Source organism: Coffea arabica, chromosome 2e (assembly GCF_036785885.1).
Source record: "Coffea arabica cultivar ET-39 chromosome 2e, Coffea Arabica ET-39 HiFi, whole genome shotgun sequence".
NCBI classification, from domain to species: domain Eukaryota; kingdom Viridiplantae; phylum Streptophyta; class Magnoliopsida; order Gentianales; family Rubiaceae; genus Coffea; species Coffea arabica.
The window spans coordinates 25,409,277-25,432,039 of NC_092313.1; the positions used below are offsets into that span (position 1 = coordinate 25,409,277).

At 37.5% G+C, this 22,763-nt stretch overlaps 4 protein-coding genes across 4 annotated transcripts; all 4 read right to left on the reverse strand.

The window, feature by feature from the left end:
• Nucleotides 1–967: 967 nt before the first annotated feature.
• On the reverse strand, nt 968–6,144 carry LOC113732138 (putative disease resistance protein RGA3). The gene is made up of 3 exons (XM_027257783.2): nt 2,291–6,144; nt 2,095–2,157; nt 968–1,316 (listed from the first exon to the last, which is right to left on the reverse strand). Exons 1-2 carry the CDS (start codon nt 5,787–5,789, stop codon nt 2,129–2,131), a joined length of 3,528 nt encoding a protein of 1,175 aa, XP_027113584.2. The 5' UTR covers nt 5,790–6,144; the 3' UTR covers nt 968–1,316; nt 2,095–2,128.
• A 2,855-nt stretch (nt 6,145–8,999) lies between these two features.
• On the reverse strand, nt 9,000–10,441 carry LOC113728472 (protein PHLOEM PROTEIN 2-LIKE A1-like). Its single transcript, XM_027252873.2, has 3 exons — nt 10,248–10,441; nt 9,847–9,962; nt 9,000–9,523 (listed from the first exon to the last, which is right to left on the reverse strand). Exons 1-3 carry the CDS (start codon nt 10,308–10,310, stop codon nt 9,157–9,159), a joined length of 546 nt encoding a protein of 181 aa, XP_027108674.1. The 5' UTR covers nt 10,311–10,441; the 3' UTR covers nt 9,000–9,156.
• A 1,269-nt stretch (nt 10,442–11,710) lies between these two features.
• Nucleotides 11,711–14,747, reverse strand: LOC113732139 (large ribosomal subunit protein uL3c). Its single transcript, XM_027257784.2, has 2 exons — nt 14,068–14,747; nt 11,711–12,093 (listed from the first exon to the last, which is right to left on the reverse strand). Exons 1-2 carry the CDS (start codon nt 14,654–14,656, stop codon nt 11,804–11,806), a joined length of 879 nt encoding a protein of 292 aa, XP_027113585.1. The 5' UTR covers nt 14,657–14,747; the 3' UTR covers nt 11,711–11,803.
• Nucleotides 14,748–15,355: 608 nt separating this feature from the next.
• On the reverse strand, nt 15,356–21,558 carry LOC113732140 (putative disease resistance protein RGA4). Its single transcript, XM_027257786.2, has 3 exons — nt 21,230–21,558; nt 15,929–19,709; nt 15,356–15,783 (listed from the first exon to the last, which is right to left on the reverse strand). The coding sequence occupies exons 2-3, from the start codon at nt 19,452–19,454 to the stop codon at nt 15,776–15,778; spliced, it is 3,534 nt and encodes a 1,177-aa protein (XP_027113587.1). The 5' UTR covers nt 19,455–19,709; nt 21,230–21,558; the 3' UTR covers nt 15,356–15,775.
• Nucleotides 21,559–22,763: the final 1,205 nt, after the last annotated feature.

The window sequence follows — 22,763 nt, forward strand, 5'->3', positions numbered from 1 at the left end:
GCTGCATCCAGTCCTGGAAAGCGGCAAAGCAGCCGGTCTAGTTATTATGGTTATAAATAAATAACGAGGGGGATGGCTCTGGGGTGGTGACTCTTCTTCTGGTGCTGATCTTTCTAATCCTTAACAAACTAATGTAAGCGTCTGTGCTAAGCTCTTGCAACAAGTGGAACTTTACATTGAGGTAGCTAAGAACTTTGCTTTTGCAATTGATCTGATCGCCCATAGATACAATTAGATGCTTTGAGATTTGGAGTTTCCTGGCTGAATAACCTCTATTTAGGCATGTATGGTCCTAATAGAGGAATTTGTTGGCAGTAACAACAGATTCTTGAATTATTTAAACCGTGGAGTTTGATCAAAACAAGTTCTAATACTTTTGTACTTATTATCATTCGATTTCATATTTTGAATGATTTCCAAAATTTGTTATGTCTTGGCAGTGAAAAAATGGAATGTAAAAAAATCTGAGTAGAAGTTCTATAATGTAACAAATGGTTGAAATCTGAGTGGAAGTTTGGGTTAATTTCACTTTGCACCCTTTAATTAGACCCGAATTTTCACTTTAGTTCCTAAACTTTATAATGGGACGCTTTAGTCCCTTAATTATAAAACTTGTCCATTTCAGTCCCTAAAGTATAAAATTTGCCCCCATTTTTCCTCTAAAGTATACTCACTTAGGCATAAAATCTGTCTCACTTCCTTATTGATGTTATTTAAGTAAGATAAATTTTATAGTTTATGGACTAAAGAGTCTTATTTTAAAGTTTAAGGACCAAAGTGGGAATTTGAGTACAACTGAAGGGTGCAGAATGGAATTAACCCTAGAAGTTCTATAATGAGATTTTTGTGTAAAAGGAACCAAAACAGATGATGAAATTCATTATGCTTTTAACTTAAAAGAGGGTATCTAACTACTAAACATTGGACCAAAACATGGATTATATAATATATGCTTAATATCATGCTATGAAAAAACGCAACACTTTATTATAGATATCTTAAAGGTCCAGCAATAGGATCAACAACAATGCTAGAAATAAGAACCGAAAAAAGTACTACTGCAGTTTTTTTTTTTTGGTAAGAGAGAAGCTTCAGCCATGATGGCAGACCAAAAACAGGACCGCAAATTCCTCAAAAATTGATTTATAGTGCTTGATTCCATAATTATAAGATGTTGTCTTGGACCCGAAAACATAAGGTGTTTGCTGCCATACTTCCTTCAAGGTTCATGAAAACCTGTTAATCTGTGGAGATAGGGGCTGATTATGCTGCAATCCTGAATAGAATTCTTTCTCCTTTTGAGATTGACATCGCCCCTGAATAATCCATGGAAAAAAGTTAGCTAAGTCGTTTAACTCTATATTCACATCCATTATCTGTCCCAAAAAAAAAAAGAAAAAAAGAAACTTTTATATACACATCAAAGAAAAGTCAATGACCACACTTTCTAATATGAAAAGTCTGGATGTAAGTCAAGACATGTTTTCGAAATCATAAGTCATTTACAGAGGTTTTTACGGATCGTTCATCAACACACAGTTCTTATATAAATAACAGAATTCAAATATACGATCTAATCTTATAAATTGCCTATCAACACATTGCCCTTACATTAGCAATGTAATTCGAACATACGACCTTTTACGAGTAAGTGATCCGTTCTTGTCTAACACAAGTTGGCTCTAAGATGAATTCTATTTTTTAGACCAATCCATATGGGTTGTGGGTAAGGAAAACCCATTTTTAGACATGATAAACCAAATGGGGTACCATATATAGTACGACAAAATGTTATGCTCTTTGTTAACATTCTTTAGTAACAACAAGTAGTAATAGAAACCATAATAAGTACTTGTACCCGTTTATTTTGTCATAGAATAAATGTACGCAAATGAATAAATATTGCAGCTCATTCAACTTTTTATGTTTAGCTATTTTTTGATAGGCAAATGAAAAGAGAAAATGTGTCCGATTATTTGTTACATAAGCACCGACAAAAATCTACATACAAACATAAAATATATTTCTGTTCACATTTCTTGCCTAAACAGCAAAACAGCAATCACACTCATTTGTGTTAGCTCAGAAAATTACCTGTTTAAACCACTGTCAAGAGCATTAACCAGATTTAGGCTTGGTCTTCAATTGTTCTTGTACCTGCAACGACAAGAAGAAAAAGTTTTGAAACAAGTATCCATTTTCTAGGGAAGATAACTTTTGAAAGTCTACCCACATACGTATATCTTATGGGAAATAACAGGAAGAAATTACATAAAATTTGAGTACCAACCTTTGCAGCAAATAAGGCAATGATACCAAGCAGCTGGAGGATTGTGTGGATTTTGACTTGCGAGGACCTGAAGAGGCTCTATCTCTAGGTCAGGAATGCCTTGGATCTTCGGCGAATCTGCTCCAGAAACATTTTGGCATTCTTTGATCAGTTCTGGACACCCTTCAATTAGCAAATGGCGAAGGGATGCTGAAAAACCTTCCGCTGGCAATGAATGAAGTTCAGGGCAGTTCTCGATGTTTACATCGGTCAGGGATGTAAGGTTCTGGAATGCCTCCTCGGGACCAAGTGACATAAGACCGGAGTTTGAGCTAATAATCAAACACTTGAGTGTCGCGGGTAGCTCTTTATCTGGAAATCTCACAAGATTGGGGCAGCCCCGAACGGAAAGTAGCTCGAGGGAAGTCATGCCTTCAAATGGTACTGAAGCTGCTGTTTCATCTGACAAGGATGTCAAGTCATTGCATCTGCTTATGTACAACGTCTTGAGTCCAGAAAGATGTGGCCACTTGGGAAATGATGTTAAGTTTGAGATGTTTGAGATCACCAACGAATACAAAGACCCGGTATCAGGAATTGCCCTCACCAACGTTGGATCATCACAGGCATCAATCGCTAGGTGTTGAAGGCGTTTCGAAAATTCTGGGGTAGGCAGTTTGGTAAGCAGTGGGCAGCCACTTACTTCCAGTTTCTGTGGTGCAAATACCTCTGGCAAACAAGGCAATTTGGGACAGTCTATGACTTTCAGTTCCAAGAGTTTAATGAAGGAAGGCTGGCGTACATGGACTGGTTGGCCATGGTTATTGACGGAACCCAAAATGACCGTGTGCTCATTGAAATCCTCCAGAACAAGATTGTGCATGAGTTTCAAAAACATCACTGAGGGGATCAACGGAAGGGCCTTCAACGAATTACATTTTTTGATTTTCATGGCCCCAAGGTTGAGAAATATTTTAGGCGTGTCTCTGAGCTTTGGGCAGTTGCTGATGTTTAGCCTGTGGAGAAAATGGTATGGTGCATCTATCCATTCCTCCAACTCAAGATTCCCCTTGAGGCTGAGGCTCTGAAGGCGTGATAGTTGGCCAAGAGAAAGGACTCTGCAATTTATGCAATGATTTAAGGTCAAGGAAGTAAGATTTTTTACCTGCCCGTCTCTTATCCAAGCTGGGAATCGAGCACCCTGATAGTGTATGACTTGGATCTCTTTAATGTCCGGATGAGGCTGAAGATCTTCAATGATATTTTCATCTAGTTCTGCATTCTCTGGACTACCATTCCTATTATTACTCCATTCAAATACAACCTTCACAAGATCTTCTTTATCTTTCAAATTTGCCTCTCCAGCATTGGCTGCATTTTCGAGCTCCTTAATGTGCAATGCTCCTTTCAGATGAAGCATGCCCTTCAGTTCATTAATTCCTTTTCCAGCTTCACGGCTAACAGGGAATGCATGCAGATTTTGTAGGCCAGTAATGCTCCCGATTCCTGGTGGCAAGGTACGTAGCTTGTACCAGAAGATGTCATCGAGCTCAAGATGCTGTAAATTGGTTAGCTTTCCAAGGTCTTTTGGTAGTTCAAAAAGCCAAAGGCATGACAAAAGTTTTAAAGTTTCCAAATTGATGAGATTGCAAACTGAGTTGGGAAGCCTTCTGATTTCTGTTTTCGACAGGTCCAGGTAGTGCAACAACTTCAGCTCACCAACTGATTCAGGCAGTTCAAGCATGATGCTTGAGCTTAAATCTAAGATTCTTATGTACTTCAAAGATTGGAATATGCTGTCAAGGGCCTGGCCAAAGTTTTTCTGATGGTCACTGGGTGATAGAAGTGTCCGCAACTTCCGAGATTTCTCCATAATTCCCATGATGGGCTGCTCAGCAGCACTACACAGCAGTGAGATATGCCGAGCTTTTTCATAGAAGTTGCAGGGGTCATTATCCCTGATTTGATAGCAGTAGGGGCCTGAAACCGACTGTGCCAAATTATGAAGAAGATCATGCATCCTGAAAGTCTCCTGATTATCAACTTTTGAGAGTTGAAAGAATGACCTTCTCAGCAGCTCATCAAAATATTCTTCCCCAATATCTTCTATCGAGTATTGTCCTCTTGGAAGGATGAAAGATGCTGCTTTCCATACTTTAATCAGATCCATCTTATGGAAGACGTATGCCTTTGGATAGATGCAAGTGTATGCAAAACACCGTTTTAGATGAGCAGGCAGATGATTATAACTCAAACTTAAAGCAGGCAAAATTTGTGGCTTCCTTGCATCACTATGTTTCTCTGCTTCCCAGATCTCATGTTTTTGGATATTTCTCCATTTCCTTGCACCATCGATCCCTCGCAAGAGGCTTGCCATGACCTTTATGGCCAATGGTAAACCTTTACATTTTCGGACGATATCCTTACCAATCTCCTCTGTTTCTTCAGTCCTCTTGGCGCCCCCTGGACCAAATGCAATTTTTTCAAAAAGAAACTGACACTGATCTTCCGGCAATAGTTCCAGGAAATGAGGAGGCAGCGTCCCCATGAGATTTGCGACGTGACTGCTACGACTGGTTACCACTACTCTAGATCCCTTTCCCCCATGTTTCAGGAGCTTTTGAAGATCACTCCAATCAAAACTCTCCGGCCACACATCATCTAGAATGAGTAGGTACGGCTTTCCCTTCAAGAGTTCAAGAAGGCGAGACTCTAATTGGACATTGGACAATGAACTGATGTCATTATATTTGATCTCAGTGTGGTATTCTATCATGTCTTTCAGGACTTTTGTGTAGTTGAAGACATCTGTGACACATACCCACATCCTGAACTCGAAATGGCTTTTGACTCTCTCGTCATTGTACACAAGCTGAGCAAGAGTTGTCTTGCCTACACCTCCCATACCAATGATGGGAGCCACAGAAACATCACCTTGTCTGTCAGATTCCTCTGACAGCAAGAGATTGATCATCCTGTCTTTGTCATCGTCTCTGCCAACAACATCAGATTCAGCGACTATAAAGCCTGTGTTTCTACTCATAGACGGCCTTGTCGATGATGCTCCAGAATCAATTGCATGCGCATCGAGTTGGAAATTCTGTCTCTCTCTCCCAATTTTTTCGAGCCTGAGTAAAACTTTTTTAATTTCTTGTGCAACGTTCAGTTTCATGAACAGCTGACTTGCACTGAATGGGAGATGAACGTTCCTCGCCTGCTGCTGCCGCTGCCAAAGCAAGGCTTCAGTCTGGAAACTTTCCAGTATGTCCTCTGCATCAAACAGAACCTCTTTCAGCTTCCCGAGCCAATCTCGAATTGGTGGAGAATCCAGTTGCAATTCCTCTGCATGCTCAAGCACCGCTAGAATAGCTGTCAGCTGGCTGGACAGGTCCCGAATATCTTCCTCTACTCCTTGGTGCAAATGGAACTTCCCCGCTAACAGGGAACTGACTAAATCAAAAACCTTTCTAGCAATAGGAGACACGACGGCTGATAAAATGGCTGCTTCCATTCCTGTCATTGTTTCAGAATGTTGCTGAAAAACAAACCAAGTCCACCGACTCACAAATCTAAAGAAAGAGAGGGGGACAAAAAGAAAAAAGGAATAGGCTTTGTTCAATGACGAGCTACAAAGGGAACAATTAGCTTTACAAAGGGAACTCCTCTCTCTCTTTTTTTTTTTTTTTGGGTCAAGGGCGATGAAGATGAAGATTGGATGATGAATTTAAAAGGGTAGGTAGCTAGGAGGCTTAACAAGACAGGTTCCTTATGAAGTATTGAAGTGGATCAAGGAAATATATCTAGCTAGGAAGAATAGCAAGAGAGAAATTAAGCAAGCCGATCCTAGCAGAAGAGGTCTGTCCTGATAATTATGTTATGTCTAGCCTAGCCAATGTATATATATAGAAAAACTGACCAATTACGTCTATTCATTGACTGACTTCATCTTAAAACAAGAAAAGAAATTCAAGAAGTCAACGTAAATAATTTCAAAACACACGGAGTCATTTTAGCCAGTTAAAATGTCAAAAATATATGACAGTAGTGATCAAGATATAAACGTTTATGATCAAATATACTTCAGCCCCTTGTAGTTTAATGCTTTTTTCCTTTTTTTTTAAATTTATTTATAACCTTGTTATGATTGCAAAAATTATACATAATCTCTATGTTTTTAGATCAAAGTAAAAAAACTGACAGAAATAATCTTCAATTTATTTCTTTTGACACGGGGGTAGTTTGAACATTTCTACTGGCTATTTCACCAGCTTGACACTTTCAATTCAAAGCACAAGAAAATTACCAATCAGGGATGGAGCCATGTTTTAATGAGACCGCGTCAGCTTTGGAAAACTTTTTAAATACTAATAAATAGTTTTCACAATTTTAAAATTTCTTGTCACAATTGTGCCCCCAATTCTAGAAAATACACTTGTCATTAGGAAGATTAAAGCAAAAACTTTGAATGAAAACATAATTTCACGTCGAATTTCTCTCCGCTTGATATATAATTGACATGATTTAGTGGTACAATAGAGTATTTCCACTGGCCGTAGGTCCTAACTCCGCTACTACTATAGATCCATACAAACACTTACAATCCCTGGCACACCTTACTTGTTTGATAACACAATTCAGCATTTAAATTTAATAGATTCAAATCTTAACACGTTCAGAGGTATTTGATAACAAAAAATAGAACATCTTAATTAATTAAATGGTTTCGAATTATCTAGACAAAACTTACTCCAAAAAATAAGTCGTAAACTAGTATACGCTTCTCACTTAATCTAGAATATGCTCAAGTGTTTAGGATATCAGTAATTAACAATTTGGAAACTTATTTATTTGTAATAATGTTTGTTGTTATGCAGAATGGAATGGAGAAAGATGTGATGATGATTTTGTTAGCGTGTTTGTACTGAAATCTCAATGATTGGTCGATCCATAGCATGTTTTCGAGAGTTGAAACTTATGCTTACACGGATAGGAAAATTGTTACTATGATCTTTTCCTTAGACGCGCATGCATGCAGGAATTGAAAGCTGTCTGCATCGCCGTTGTAAGCTCAGCCAGAACCAACTACCACTTTTTAACGCGGTTTGTGGAATTTCTGCAAGTTTGATGAACGAGCCTCCAATGAGATTCGGGGTAGGTTTACAAGAAAGTTCTACGAAAGTGACGACTAACAAGTGACGAGTCTATTTTCCTCTGGCTTTTCTGGCTTCAAGTTGAATTAGAATACCGAGAAGATTCCGTGGACAAATAGCGGCAATGCTCCAAAGTCCAAAAAAGAACGAGTCAGGAGCGTTTACTCCAACACGAACTGGTTGCCCTACGCGTCTCAACATTTTCATGGCTGTTTTTACCGTGAATTCCCACAAGCACTGCCAGTCCATTTCACCTCATCCTCCTCAGGCTTTTAACTTCATTTGAGAACTTACCTCCCTTGAGGCCATTTCCAATCGCCATTTGCAATGCAAGCAGATATAGTAGCTGCCTTGCCTTACTCCATCCAAATTTTTTGGACTAACTCCGCTTCGAACTTTACACCCTAAACTTTAATTTTAGATACTTTGTATCCTAAATTCTTAATTTAAGATACTTTGCATCCTAAACTCACAAATTTGTCTACTTAAATCCAATCACTACTTATGTTTTGTAAAATTAACGAGAAGAGAAAAGGATAATGATAATTAATGATAATATTGTACCGCTTTATTCTAATTGCGATCTCTTAGTTTTTTTTTTTTACTACTTTTAGCAAATTGTTATTGATTTAAGTATATGACTTCAATTAATATTATTGTCAGCAAAATTCATGAGACAAAAGATGGTGCAAAATTAATGACAATTATGTATTGTCTTATTTTTGCTATGATACTTGGCACCTAGGAACAATTGTTTTCAGCATGTTGTCATTGATTTGTTGGATCTGTTATACCGTTAATTTTGCTAAAGTTGTCATTATTGATTGGATTTAAATAGAGAATAAACTTAAGAATTTAGGGTGCAAAGTTTCCAAAATTGAGAGTTTATGTTGGATAAATAACATATATAGTAATTGAGTAAATCTACTAGTTGTTAGGAGTTGTTTTCACATTTTTAGTATTTGGTTATTTCTTGTTTGTTAGAATTGTTTAGGAGATTTTCTAGTAGAAGATTATGTTCAGTTGTTGACAAGTATTTTTTGTTTGACATTTGAGGGCAAAAATATTTATGGTTGATTTGTTATACTACCTCTATAAAAGGGAAAATTAATGAATAAAAAGTAAAGCCTTTTTTTTTTGCATCACTAACTAAACTAAAGCATTGTTTCTTACTTTATACTCTAAATTCCAACAAATTTATATCATGCGCCTACAATTTAGGATGGAAAGTGTCTAAAATTGAAGTTTATGGTGCAAAGTGACAAAGAGATATAAGTTCAGAGGTGCAAAATAGAGTTAGTCCAAAATTTTTTAACAAGTTTGCTGAAAATTTTTGGTATAATTAAGGGGTCAAAATGGCTTCCTTTGCACAATAATGGCTTCCTATCTCCCCTTCTTTTTAACTTTTGTTAGTTTCTTTTTTTGTTCTTTTTATCAATTGCTATTATTTGTTCCTCCCTGTGTCTTGCCAGTATTTACAACAACTATTTATAATAACAACAATAACAATCCTCGAAGTATTAATAAAAATATATTTTCCACTTTTCCAAAACTAATCCTACAATCTTTCTGTTAGGATCTTCAGAAACAATTGTTTTATTATAAATTTATAGGAGTAATTACTTTCATCTTGTCCAGGACGTGATCAATACAAGTTCATATTTCTGAACGGAACTACCGAGGGTGATGGATGTAACACAAGAATACAGACAGGGATGGTAATTTTCTTTCATGACACTAATTGCATGGCCTGATGATTGCTCCCTGGACAAGAAGTCCATTTTTCCAGTGTCCTCCATGTTCCCAGAGATCAAAGCAGACCTCACCATGTTCTCCATCGCTCGCCCGAAAGCTGCCCAGATTGAGCTCTATCCACTCTCCTCTTGGCTTCTCCAACAGACTCACTTTTCGTTCTTGAACTTCTCCGCCTGGAAGAGATAGTCTCAAGGTGATAGGAAGTTCCCAGCCATCAGCTCCCTTTGTCAACTTCACCACGTACACAACTTCATACATAGCACCTTTTGAGAGATCAGACATCTTGAATTTTCCCCTCACATCCAACCAGCAGATGTGACTCAGTTTGACAACTTCAATGTTGTCGTCGCTGCATGAATTAATAATTATGCGTTACAAAGTGGAGTATTAGGATTTCTCCTTTTTCCTAATTCTGATAGATAGCATTTAAGTATCCATATATTATGTACTGGCATCAGCTTCCGTTCAGATGTATAATTACTTGAATTGTGTAAATTAGATGGTTCTAGTCTATATATCATAGTGTAAGATGAGAATCCAGATTTTTTTTTTTTTTTTTGGGTTGCAAATAAAAGAGTTTTGAATGATCAAATCATGGTGTCAATTTTTACTATCAAATGGGGTTTTGAGATGTGAAATTAGATCAAGCATTTTAATTAGTAGGTTATGTACCTCGTTTCCTTGAAGCATTTCCAGTCCCAGTATTCCCGTTGTCCCCAAGTTACATACAAGGATCTTGGATACAGCATGAAGCAATAATTTCCGGACTTCTCATCAACCCATCTTTTCTGCAACAAACAACCCACCGCCGAAACCATTATATCGTCTGTCTTTATTTATTTGTTTGGTTCTTTTCAAATGTAATAGTACTATCACAGATACGCATGCATCTCTCCCATAAGTGACAAATATACACACCGGAGCAAAAAAAATAAATAAATAAAATTGCAGTTAAGATGAATTTTTGGACTGACGAAGCACAAGAGAGAAGAAGAAGAAGATGATGATGATAAAAATCACGTAAGCTAAGACATGATAGGCGAGAAATAATTGAATTGAGGGAAGAGGGAAACCTTCTTTTTGTGCTCCAAAAATTCTTCCTTTTTGTTTTCGCGAATTTTGCCGCCTACTGCCATCGAATTGCAAGTGAATCAGCTGCGGATTCTTTCTGGCTGTTGTTGCTTGTGTTTCGTGATATACACAAACCCTCAAAAAAAAAAAGAAAAAAAGCAAGCCCTTTTCTGTCAGCTGCTTGTGTTTCTTGAGGGTTGGTTTGTATTAATACAGAAAAATGTAGAAACCTTCAAGAACGAAGATTCTTTCCTGGTCAACGGACACAGACGTTATCATACAGGGAAACAATAATATTAAACTTTAGTAAGTAACGCGCTTGAGTCTTGCTCTCAAACTGTCAAAACACATTAAGCTCCGTTTGGGACGCGCTTGAGCCTTGGAAGTCGATGTCAGTCTATCTATGATGGGCTAGTCTGGATCAGGAGCGTCTCTAATTAATTAATTCTGTCCAGTTTTTTTACAATTTTTAGTTAGACAAATTTTCTTGCCCCCTTCCATCGATTATAAGAAAACTTCCGCCCTATCATGAACGTAATTCAACAAAACTTGAAATATTGGATGTCATATCGTCTACTTTTCGCAAACAAAAAGCCATTTGAATGCAGTGACTACATCCACTTCTTTAGAACAGCAGAGATGGCCAGTCAGCTAAATTTTAGATCAAATACCCATATGGCATCCCAATTTTCTTTGATAAGAATGAGGTGCTGAACATGAATTTTAAGAAACTACATATGAATCTCTGAAAGTTGTTTCGTTGCGAAAAGATTTCTGGAATGTCAATTATCAACAGAAATCCACGTCCAGTGGAATATGTGTAATCTACTTATATCAGCCTATGGTGAAACTGGAACAGGATAAAAAAAATGAAAGCGATAAAGGTACCATATGGTTGATTTCCCTCCCCTGCAGCCTGTCCAGACCAGAGTATAAGCAGAATATAAAGCTGCTGTAAAGGCTGGCCCTGATAAATCACCCATTTTTTCATATATATGTAAACCTTTTAGAAAACGTCGTTTTACACTTAGTTTTACCTATGTTTCTATGTTAATCTTCTCTATTGCCGCAGGCCCAAAAATAGATTTTGGGTAGAAATATTTGAATATTTGTTGAAGGCAACTTTAGGACGGACTACAATGCATAGATACTCGTTCATGCAAGCAAGGGAAACAAAACTAGCAGTGGTTGAATTCCACCCCCTATTACCATCCAAACGATTTCGAGTAGTTACACATGCAGTGGCTATTTATAGGCTAGTGCTCGAGTCTACTCTTTGCCATCTGAATGAAAAAGAATAGGGACTAGTTGGGAAAGCCTATAGACATCAAAATAAATGCCAACTCGATATATATATATATATATATAGTCAGGCTCTAAGAGAGTGAAGTTGTTTCCTAGTTCTGTCTAACTCCTCAGAATTAAAACAGCTACGTTCTGGGGAAACCAAAAACAAGAGGCAAGGTGAGACATCCAAAACTCTGAATCAATGCTGGGAGTAAGCTTGGGACTTATATGTAAATTACAGAGATTTGAGTCATGAGAATGAGAGAGAGAGCTAGTTCTTGGGTATATTCACTCCAACGATTTTTGCTGGAGTTATGCGGAGAAGGTTTCCTGGCTTACCAGGTACAGCACCTTTAACCATCACAATTCTAAGCTCATTATCGATCTTGATAATTTTCAGCTTCCTAATCTTTCTCTTGGTACCTCCCATTCTTCCAGGCATTTTCTTTCCCTTGTATACCCGTCCAGGAGTTGTTCCAGCACCAATTGATCCAAGTGCCCTATGACTCTTCGATCCGTGTGACATTTGGCCTCTCTTGAAGTTGTGTCTCTTGATTCCGCCTAGTAGCCAAATTTAAAATGCTCAAGTCAAGAGTCATGTCCCACAAAATGACTAAACGCAGATAGCAACATAAAACAGAAGTGCCAAGAATGACACCAATAACAAATAGGGAAACAAAAGAATGATAAGAATGAACTAAACACGGCGAACGTTTTTCATCTGGATAGCAATGAATTGCAAAATCCTTGGCCAGAAGGACCATACTTGTTTATAACGTTCTAAGGACAACTAAAATTTGTCCTACAACAAATAGTGTGTTATGCTGATGTGGAGAAACACTAAACCTTGGCTATGTGAAACATGAGACAACCATTCCCTTAAATTTGTTATAAATGATGAATATTAGCAATGAAACAGAGGAATTTGTTTTCAATGTGATCACATTAATAGCAACATCCAAATTACAGGTAAACTAAATGGAGAATTATGAAAATCCAGCTGGTGTTAGATTGTCATAAACAGATTATATCAGCTTATCTGCACATTGTTGTGATGTAATAAGAAGTTAAAAGTTACCAGTTGCCATAATGGGTTAAACCCACATAAACTTGATTTTTCGTTGAACAAAAGAAAGGGGAAAAGTCTTCTGCCAATGGTGTCAAGTTCCCTTTTTTTAAACTAATCAACCCCCAAGAATCTTTGATGCCAAGCTACCAGGTACGAAATGAGTATAAAACAGATTTTTAAGGAAAACAACAAAAGAAGAAGAAACAATTTTCTCACGACTTCCACTTAACAATAACATTAATATGTGTATATACTGGACATTGTGATAAACTATAAACTGAGGCAGATCAGGCAGGCTGACAAAACATAAACACAACCACAGTTGTAGCTAAGGCAAAATGCAATCTGACAACAATTCCAAAAAAATCAGGGTCCTTAAGAAACTAATCATGTCAATCTAAAACCTTGAGAAGCCAGATGTTGAAGGTCTGATACATAGGCCTTATACATTTAACATCCTTTTCTTCCTTTCCTTATCAATGCCCCTTGTACTTGGTTTGTCCATTCTTCACATAGTAATCCTCATGTTTATGAGTATAGAAGTGTTCATCCTCCATAATCCATGTCTATCCCAAGCATATGGACTTAGTGTGCTTCCCGCGAGGTAAACTTAAGATTGCTTATTTTCCACTATAATCAAAAATGACTCGTACCAAATTGAAGCATGTCACTTACTCAAATACCACAAAGGTAAAGCATGATACTGCATATTATTAAAAGCTGGCAGAAATTTTATTTACTAATGAAATAATGGACGCAATAAAATGACAACCAAGAGCAAGCACCCAAAAAAAAAAGCAACGATTTGAGGTTTAATTTAATTACACTGAACTTCCAAGGTATAAACTTGGCTGCATTCACCTCACCAAGTGCTAATGTGCTAACATACACATATATGGACCAGAAAATAGTGTGCCATTATCCTTTTATTGAGGTTTAATCCGCCAGAAATTAGTAATGTGACAACAAGAAAGACGACCAATCAAGATAAAACTTTTAGAACTTTAAAAATAATGCTAGCATCTAACTGAACATCGAAAGGAATTAATCTCAGTTGGAATCCTTCCAAACCCATTCTGTCCATTAAACTATAACCAGTGTGTGTATTCTACCGTCTTCTTTATCAGGGCTTTTGCGAGACAATGGCATCGAATTAAACATCCCTATAAGAAGCCAATTAACTAATTGGGATACTTCCCAGGTCCCAACCCTTCTCAGCATGAGTGGTAAAAAACCAAAACTCCTTGCTTATTATACGTTCATAAAGTGCAGGAAAATGTAGCACCATTTTTGCTAAAGTAGTCGACAACCACCAAGCTAATTTCCCTCAAATATCAATTATCCGTATGCCAAGCTATAGGTTTCGTTGTTTCTCCACTCCCTAGAATAATTCTTGTGAATTCCAACCAAAGCATTTCATCAAATCAAGAAGCAGCTTAATTCAAGCAAACACATTGGATAATTACCTTGGAATCCTTTGCCAATAGTGGTCCCAGAAACATCCACCAAATCCCCTTCCTTAAACAATTCATCAAACACAAGGCGTTGATTGGCCTCAAACCCCTCCACACTCTGCAGCCTAAACTCCTGCAAATGCCTCAACGGAATAATCCCAGATTTTTCAAGATGTCCCATCTCCGGCTTAGTCAATTTCCTATCCCGAACGCGGCGATAGCCCACCTGAACAGCATTGTATCCATCAGTCGCCTCAGTTTTCACCTGAGTAACAATGTTCCCCTCCCTAAACCCAATTACAGTCACAGGCACAACAGTTCCTGACTCCTCGAAACACGACATCATGCCGAGCTTTGTCCCCATCACGCCGATGCCGGCTTCCATGGAGGAGGTGATGAGGGGGAGTGGAGCTGAATGGGATGAAGGGAGAAAAAGGGATGATGAAGATGATGATTTGGAAATGGGAGTTTTGTAAAGTGGGATGAAGGAAGAGTGGAGAGCGAAGGAGAGTGGGGTATTGGGGGTTCCATGGGAGCTGGGATTGGGGGGCTTGAGGGTGAGGGAGGAGAAGGAGGAAGAGAGGGAAGAGATGGCGGACATGGCTGAGGAAGACGGTGGTGGGAACTGGGAAGAGGTAAAGAATTCTAGTGTTTTGAGTTCTCTTATCCAGTCGGAAATGGGACTGGGGTAGTGACTAGTGAGGGAGTTTTATCTTTTTTAATTTATTTTGTTTTCTGGGATCAACTAAACTATTTTACAGGTTTTTTTATTTTTTTAAAATAATTGTTAGAGTAATTAATTATTTAAGGCTATAATTCACATGATAAATTGAGCATCAAATAAAAATTATAGCCTTAATTTTTTAAAATTAATATGAACGAAAATGTAGTACTATTGTTACTTTTTATATTTAAATTATTCATATTTGTATAAATTCACAATAAATAAATAAATAAAACCGTGTTAATACGCAGGCAAAATTCTAATTAATTATTTAAGGCTATAACTCACATGATAAATTGAGCATCAAATAAGTGGTGGAATTTTGTTATCAACATAATCACATTTGAAGTTTTGGGAAACCTAATAGTAGTAATTAGTGCATTTTTTGAGAAATGATTTCTTGGGAGGGATTTTCAAAAGAACTAAAGAAGGAATAGATCTAATTGTTGATTAAGCACTTTAAATTGGTTATGTTATTGCAATAGATATTTATTAATCATCATGTAATTATAGTTGAACCACTACATGTTTATATCTATAATATATATATATATATATTTATATATATGAAGAAAATAGTAAAAAGCCACTCCATTTCATGCTTGTACACAAAAGCCAACGTACATTTATATAAATACACAAACCATACAACATAGTGTCACTAGTAGTAGCATGCTTCTTTTTTCCATCAACATTAATTTTGACCAGAAATAGAATTACAACTCATCAACAATCATACTCTTTAGGTATTTATTCAGCAGAATACAGATTGGAAAGAAATCCAGGAATTGTTGGGCGTCGATAGCAGAGGCATCCATCTATCTTCATGCAGATTCATGCTTACTGCACTTTATTAACATTCCTGCAGATTCCATCTTTATTTTTCACCACTCAAACCAAATTTCCTGCAAACAAGCAATAACAAGGCGAACAGAGGACTTCAAGCTGGAGCCACAATGAGAGCTCCTGTTCTTGCAACACGTCATCCTGCTTCAATCAATGGCCTAAGCAAAAGACATGAAATCCTCAAGAATCCATGGAGGTTCTATAGATAACTATAAGTCCAGGTATTAGTTTCCTAATTATCAAATCTAAATTTAAAGCACCATGTGTTCATGTAAAAGCAAATTCGTGTTCATGATCTCGTACCTTTAAAGCATGCCAAACTCCGGGAACAAGAAGCAAAGACTGGTGCTGGAGATGGATGGACTTCATCAATTTCCAGGTAAGGGATGTTCATGATCTTTGGCCAATCTGGGCCTCTGCCCTTCTCATTTTTGCTAACTTTTTCTGTCAGCAAGGGGGAATCTCGGATACGTAGGTGCTGGAGAGATGAGGGAAATCCCTGTGCAGGAAATGACTGAAGCTTTGGGCAATCCACAATGCAAACATCTGCCAGTGAAGTAAGGTCTTTTAAGGTATCAGGGGGCCCGAGAGATTCAAGGCTGATGCATGACTGAACCACTAGAAGTTCAAGCTTGGGAGGCAGTCCTTCTTCTGGAAATTTTGAAAGCTTGGGGCAATCACGAATACACAAGTTCACAAGACGTGGTAAACTTCCTTTGCAAGATTGTTCAGAATCAAAGAGGTCTTCCAAATCTTTGCAGGCTGAAATGTAAAGTGATGTGATTTGTACTTCCCATGATGTTGGAAAGGAAATCAAGTCTGATATGTTGGAAATGCTCAAGGACTGCAAGTAATGCAATGAGACAACAGAATCGCTGGTGATTCTGAATTTGTACTCACTGATGATATTCATTGCCTCCAAAAGTGTATCACTGCGGCATGTATCTATTGCAAGCTGTGTCAGAGGCTCTAATGGATCAAAATCGATTGATTCACATTCACCAATCTCTAGTTTACGGTTAATTGATGCACTGCAGCTGTTGTAATATTTTGCTGGAAGACCATGGATTTTTGGGCAATTTGTAATCATACATCTCCAAATATACGCGCCAAAGTCGCGAAAATCCACAGAGTAATTGCCCGGGAAACCCTCAAGTACAGGGTTGTCTACAAGCACTAGAGTTCCAGAATATATCAGAGGAGGAATTACCTTCAGAGAATTGCACTTTTTGACCTTCAAAATTTGTAATTCGGGAATGCTTCGGGGCAACTGAATCAGGTCGGGGCAGTTGATAATCTTCAGGGTGTGCAGTACAGGGCACTCGAGCTGTGCAGAGAATTCCCTCAGTTTCTGCATATTCTTAATGCAAATAACTTCAAGATTTTCTTGCCTACCAAGCATGAGAGTTTCAAGGTTGTGGCATCCCTCTAGTATAAGGGTTTTCAGAAGTTGAAGCTTCCCCCTACTTAACCAAGAAGGAGTCCTTTTACCACAATATCTGTGAACTCTGAGCTTTGTGAGACTTGAATGAGGTTCAAGATCTTCCAGAACCTCGGCATCATATTCATCAGGTGTTTTACCTTTCAATCGTGCAATCTCTCTCTCAGTCTCAGCAGCCCATTCTAACTCTAGAACTCGGACTCTTGGTTTGTCTTTCAAGTTTGCCTCGGCTGCGCGTTCTGCTTTATTGAGCTCCATTATATGCAGTGATCCTTCAAGGCACTTCATGTCCTTTAATTCTTCAATTCCAAAACCTTTCTTGGCTTCACCAACACAGAACTTGTGGAGATTATGAAGAGAAGTCAGTCTACCAATGTTTGGTGGCTGCCTGGGGCACCTGTATTTCCAGAATGCCTCCTCAATCTCAAGATGCCTCAAGTTGATCAAGCGACTGAGGCCCTTGGGTAATCCTAATAACCAAGGGCAGTCCAAGAGCTTAAGCGTTTGCAGGTTCAGCAAACTGCATAGTTCATTTGGTAGCCACTTGATCTTAGTTCTCGACAAGTTAAGGAAGCAAAGAAGCTTTAACTCTGCAAGTGTTTTTGGCAACTCTACAACACTACTAGAACTCAGATCTAGAACACGTAGGTATTTCAGAGTCTGGAACATTTTACCAAGTGTCTCGCCAAAGTCTGTTAAGGAATTACGAGACATTGGCATGAGAATGGTACGCAACTTCTTACACTTGTTAATGGATTTAGATGCGCCCTCCACTTTTTCACACATTAGCGCAATGTGATGAGTTTTCGGGTCAATGGGACTTGGATTTTCACCTTTCACTATGCAAGAATACTTTCCAGAAACTAATTCTGCCAAATTGTGAAGGTAGTCGTGCATCCTGTACTTCTCTGACTCTGGCTGTTGCTGAAAGAAGGAAAGCTCTTGCAGCCTGTCAAAGCATCTGCGTCCTTTATCCTCCAGTGTTTCTGCCAACTTACTCGGCTGAACCAGTGAATGAGCCATCCACAATTTGACTAGTTCATCTTTGTCAAACTCATGGCCTTTAGGGAATATGGAGCAAAATGAAAAGCAGTGCTTTAGTTCAGGTGGGAGGTGAAAATAACTTAGTCTAAGGACAAATAGTGTTCTATGCTTCTCATCTCTATATTCCTCTTCTACCTTGGCCAGATCATTATTCAAGATATCCGACCATGTATCAAGAGCTTTATTTCTTAAAAGACATCCTATAACCTCTACAGCCAGAGGTAAACCATCACATTTGCTCACAATTCCATCAGCAATAGCCTTTACACCTTTATTCACTAGGTCTGATTCATCCCCGTTAATTGCATTTCTGGCAAATAATTTCAGACAATCCTCATGGGGCAATTTTCCCAAGGAAATATGGGGGATCGGCACATTCTGCGGACTCAAACCAAATACATTTTCTGTTCGACCGGTTACAATCACCCTAGTTCCGTTATGTGCTTTCAATAAGCCTTTCTCCAGCTTTTTCCAATCCTCGAGATTTTCAGTCCAGACATCATCCAAGACAAGTAGAAGTTTAAGTCCTTCCACAGAGTGCTGTAGCTTTGATTCCAGGCTACCGACAGGTATGTAATCCTTAGCACAAGCATCAATAATCTCGTCAAAGATTCTGCTCATATTAATTGTACCTTCACTGTCTGAAACAGAAATCCATCTTTTAACATCAAAGTGCCCAGCCAGCTCACTGTCATTATACACTTGCTGAGCAAGCACTGTTTTCCCTATGCCCCCCATACCTGTAATCGTGGTCACAGAAACCCGACCCTCCACACTGTTGCCACTCGATTTCAACATCTTAATTATTTCACTTTTCTCCTCTACCCTGCCGACAACCCCAGGATCCATAACAGGGCTACTTCCAGCTGGACCCTCTTTCTCCTTTTCCTTGCCAACAGAATCTTCTCTGACATGGCTCAACAAATCTTTTATACTTAAAAACCTCTGTTTGATTGAATCAAACCTTTGCATGATTTCATGTATGTCATGTACTGTTGACCTGTTTTTCAAACGAAAAATCCAATCAGGTGCAACAGGTGGGCAGGTATTTACCTGCCGCATTTCATTCCATATCAGCATCTCTGTTGATAGCATGTCTAGAACATTTTCAGCGTCATAAGTTGCATCTTTCAACTCTTCAAGGAGATCTGTCACCTCTGACCTTCGGGGACTCTTCTCTGCAACTTCAATAACTTTTTGGATATCCATGAACTTATCCTGCAAGGTTTTGACATCTTTCTCGAATCCAGCAAGAGTAAGAATCTCATCCTGGATTAACGAAGCAAGTTTTTCGCCAGCCAGTTTTAAAATAGGACTTGCTAATGCCGAAATGGCGTCTGCCATCACTCACTTTTTCAACTGAACAAAATGTAAGGCTTAGGAACAGAAATCCCAGTTTTTCTTGCAAGGATTAGCTCTAAATATTAAAAATGGTCCGGCTTTGTGCAAGATCATAACATGATTGCCTTCTACCGAAGAGATTAGTCACTGTTTGTTCATGCAACATCCTCCCAAGGCCATTGAGTTTGTTATCTTGCTCATTCTAGCAAAATGTGGCTGTAAAGTGAAAAGAACAAGCTTAAATGGCAATGATCCTTCCTGCAAGAATTAAACCTTTGTGTGAGATAAGTAGCAGGCATCTGCTTCAAACTGCTTCATAATCAAGTTCAAACAAGATTCCCAGTAAAACAGAAGTAAATGCCAGGTATATGACATGAATTATCCAAACTTTTCTTGATAATTCAAGGAAGTATGAACAAAGTTGCATCAATGTTTCTTTTCTCTTTTTTCTCTTTCTTATCCCTTCAGACAAGATGTGCATAAGTGGCACTGTATTAGTCCCTAGTCAGTAGTCTCCACCCTCAAAATTGGATATTGGCGGAATACTTCTCATAATTCAATTGGAAGAACAAATTTAGTAAGGAAAATGTTAATCGCACTTCACTTTTTGTTAATCACACTCTCATTATAATTTTTATCATACGATTTTCATGTGCTAGATTATATGATAAAACAAATGATATGCATGCGATGACAAAAAGTGAAGTGCGGTTAACATTTTCTATTTAGTAATCCTACCATACATGATAGTTTAATAAATAGCCATTGCAATATTTTTAATTCTAATAACCTTGGAAGTAAAATAGAACAATAATCTTAAGTACTATCATATGTTTCATTCTTGACTTAAGTTCTTAAAAAAAAAGTTTAATTACAAGAAAGAATAACTAAATGAGCTAGACATCACTTTAAGCATAAGAAAAAGTACAAAAACCTTTGTCGATAAATATACAGTTAGGATACTCAGTAAACATCATGCAGGCCAAAAAATTGAAAATACAACCAACAGGATTTAGTAAATATTTATTGCCTCTTCTTGCATTCAAACACTTCACTTTTCTTTGAAAAAAAAAGGTAACACTACTATTTTAATGAGTACCAACCAATGACGAACAACCATCAATGATATGATAACAGAAAATTTCTATAGCAAATAAAGCATATTAAATGTAGAATGAAGATTCAATAGACTATAATTAGGAATCAGAAAATTTTAAGAAATGAAGACGAAATATAAAGAAAAATGTTCAAAACAGTGGTTGAAGTTTCTTCAATTTGTATGATAGTTGAATTTTTTTTTTTTTGGTCTTTGATTTCTTGTACAAATTATACAGTGTTACCTTATTTTCTATTTTAAAGTTATAATAATCAAAGAATTAAGAGTTGACTTATTAGAAGAAATTTGGTTAAAAGAAATTTAATATTTTTGTAATTGTTATTAAGAAATAGTATTAATTGTACGGTAACGTTGATATTAATGGTATACTTCTATAAGAAAACTAAACGTTAGTTTGGTGTAGGACACTTTATCAAAAGAAAATAAGTAACATAACAAAAGAACTACTAATAATTATGTTTAGGGGGAGGGCCAAAGTAATATAATTTTAGTTGACCACTAAAATCATAAAAAGAATTTTAAAATTTTAAAAACTTCGGGAGGGAGAGGGACGACTGCCCCCGCTCATCCCCATGTCTGCCTTTGATACTAATTAGGCACCCATTAAAAAATTCCATTTTAAAACCGAAAGTAAATATATAAGTCAAGTTTTGTAACGTACCTTAAAGCAAAAGTTCAACTTGCAATCCTTCACAGCTTCTTCTACAATCAATTTTTAAGAAACAAACACCATCATATCCAATTTCCAAAAGTGGTGCAAGAAAATGCTTTGTACCTTAACTCCGTGGCTCAAATTACTATTCAGCTCCAAAATTATCCAAGACCAGTTCTATAATGAATGAGTATTTGTTTAGAGAGGGAGAGAGGTAAGGAGAGATTGTCTTGGTCTAGTCATGATTAATTTGTTGAAGGAAATGAGTTCCGGAGAGAACTGAAAGCCAGGAGCAAGGGGGATTCTGCTAGAACTTGGTTAGCTGAAATGAAAAATGGAAGAGGGACAGACAATTAAAGGTGAGAATAAGATGCAAAGAAAGAACATCAAGTCAAGCATTCTTAGTTACCATATCACTTTTTATGAGGTAATGTTACGAGGCAAAGAATAATTAGAAAATGTGTTTAAGAAAAGATTCAAAAGATTTTTTTTTCAAATAATATCCAAATAACGTTTAAATTTAACTAGGTATGGTAATGGAGGCGAGTGCTCGCAAAAAAGAAAAGGAATAAGAAAAAAATGTAGGGCAAGAGTTTTGGGCCGGGAAGAGGGTGTAGGGGATAAATTATATTATTATAAAATAAATAAATAATGTGATATTTCGTTGTGGTTAAAAGATGTATTTTTTCTTGTCAATTTATTGTTTGGTGGTAAAAGAATGACTTTGTTATGTTAGTTTACTTTATTTTTTCGTCACATTTTGTATATTGTTTTTAAAAAAAACAACTGCTATTGATTTAGATTTCAAATGGTCCAAATATTAAAAAATGAATTAAAAAGACTAAGGTGATTTTTATTATTTCACATTGAATTTTTTGCTAAAAATTTAAAAGCAGGGTCATTGCAATGGTATAGGTGTTATACACATATAAGGTCAAATAAAAAAATGGCAGCGGCCACCCATGGGGGCACCTGGGATTTGGGACGGGCAGGTGCGTATGGAGAGTAAGGGAGAAGAATTTGTAACACAACAGTGGAAGGCAGAGCAGTCTCCTTACTTTCAGGTTTAAGGTTCAAATCTTAGAGTTGATAGTTCAAGGTGAGAAATTATGTGGGGGAGGGTGGGAGGAAATAAAAAAGTAGGTTGAATTTAGAAAAGAGACAAATAATAATTGACGCAGAAAGGCTGCCATTGAATCGATAAGACTAGTGTGTGCTCGGGAAGATTGATCTCAATGCTTTCTCGAGGTAGATTTGATTAATACAAACAACCAAAACAATTAAGACGGAGGGAATACAACAAAAGAGGAGACCCATGATTGATGTCTTTGAATCCTATTCCTATCTAGTGTATTGTTGTCCTCCAAGGCAACCTGGAATGTGGGGTGGGCGGGTGGGTAGGGAGAATAAGGGATGCGGCGAGAATGGAGAAGAATTTGTGGCACAACAAGGGAAAGGAGAGCACTCTCGTTACTATCAGATTTAAGGTTCAAATCTTATGCTTGACAGTTCAGGGTGAGAAGTGTGTGGGGGAGGGTGGGAG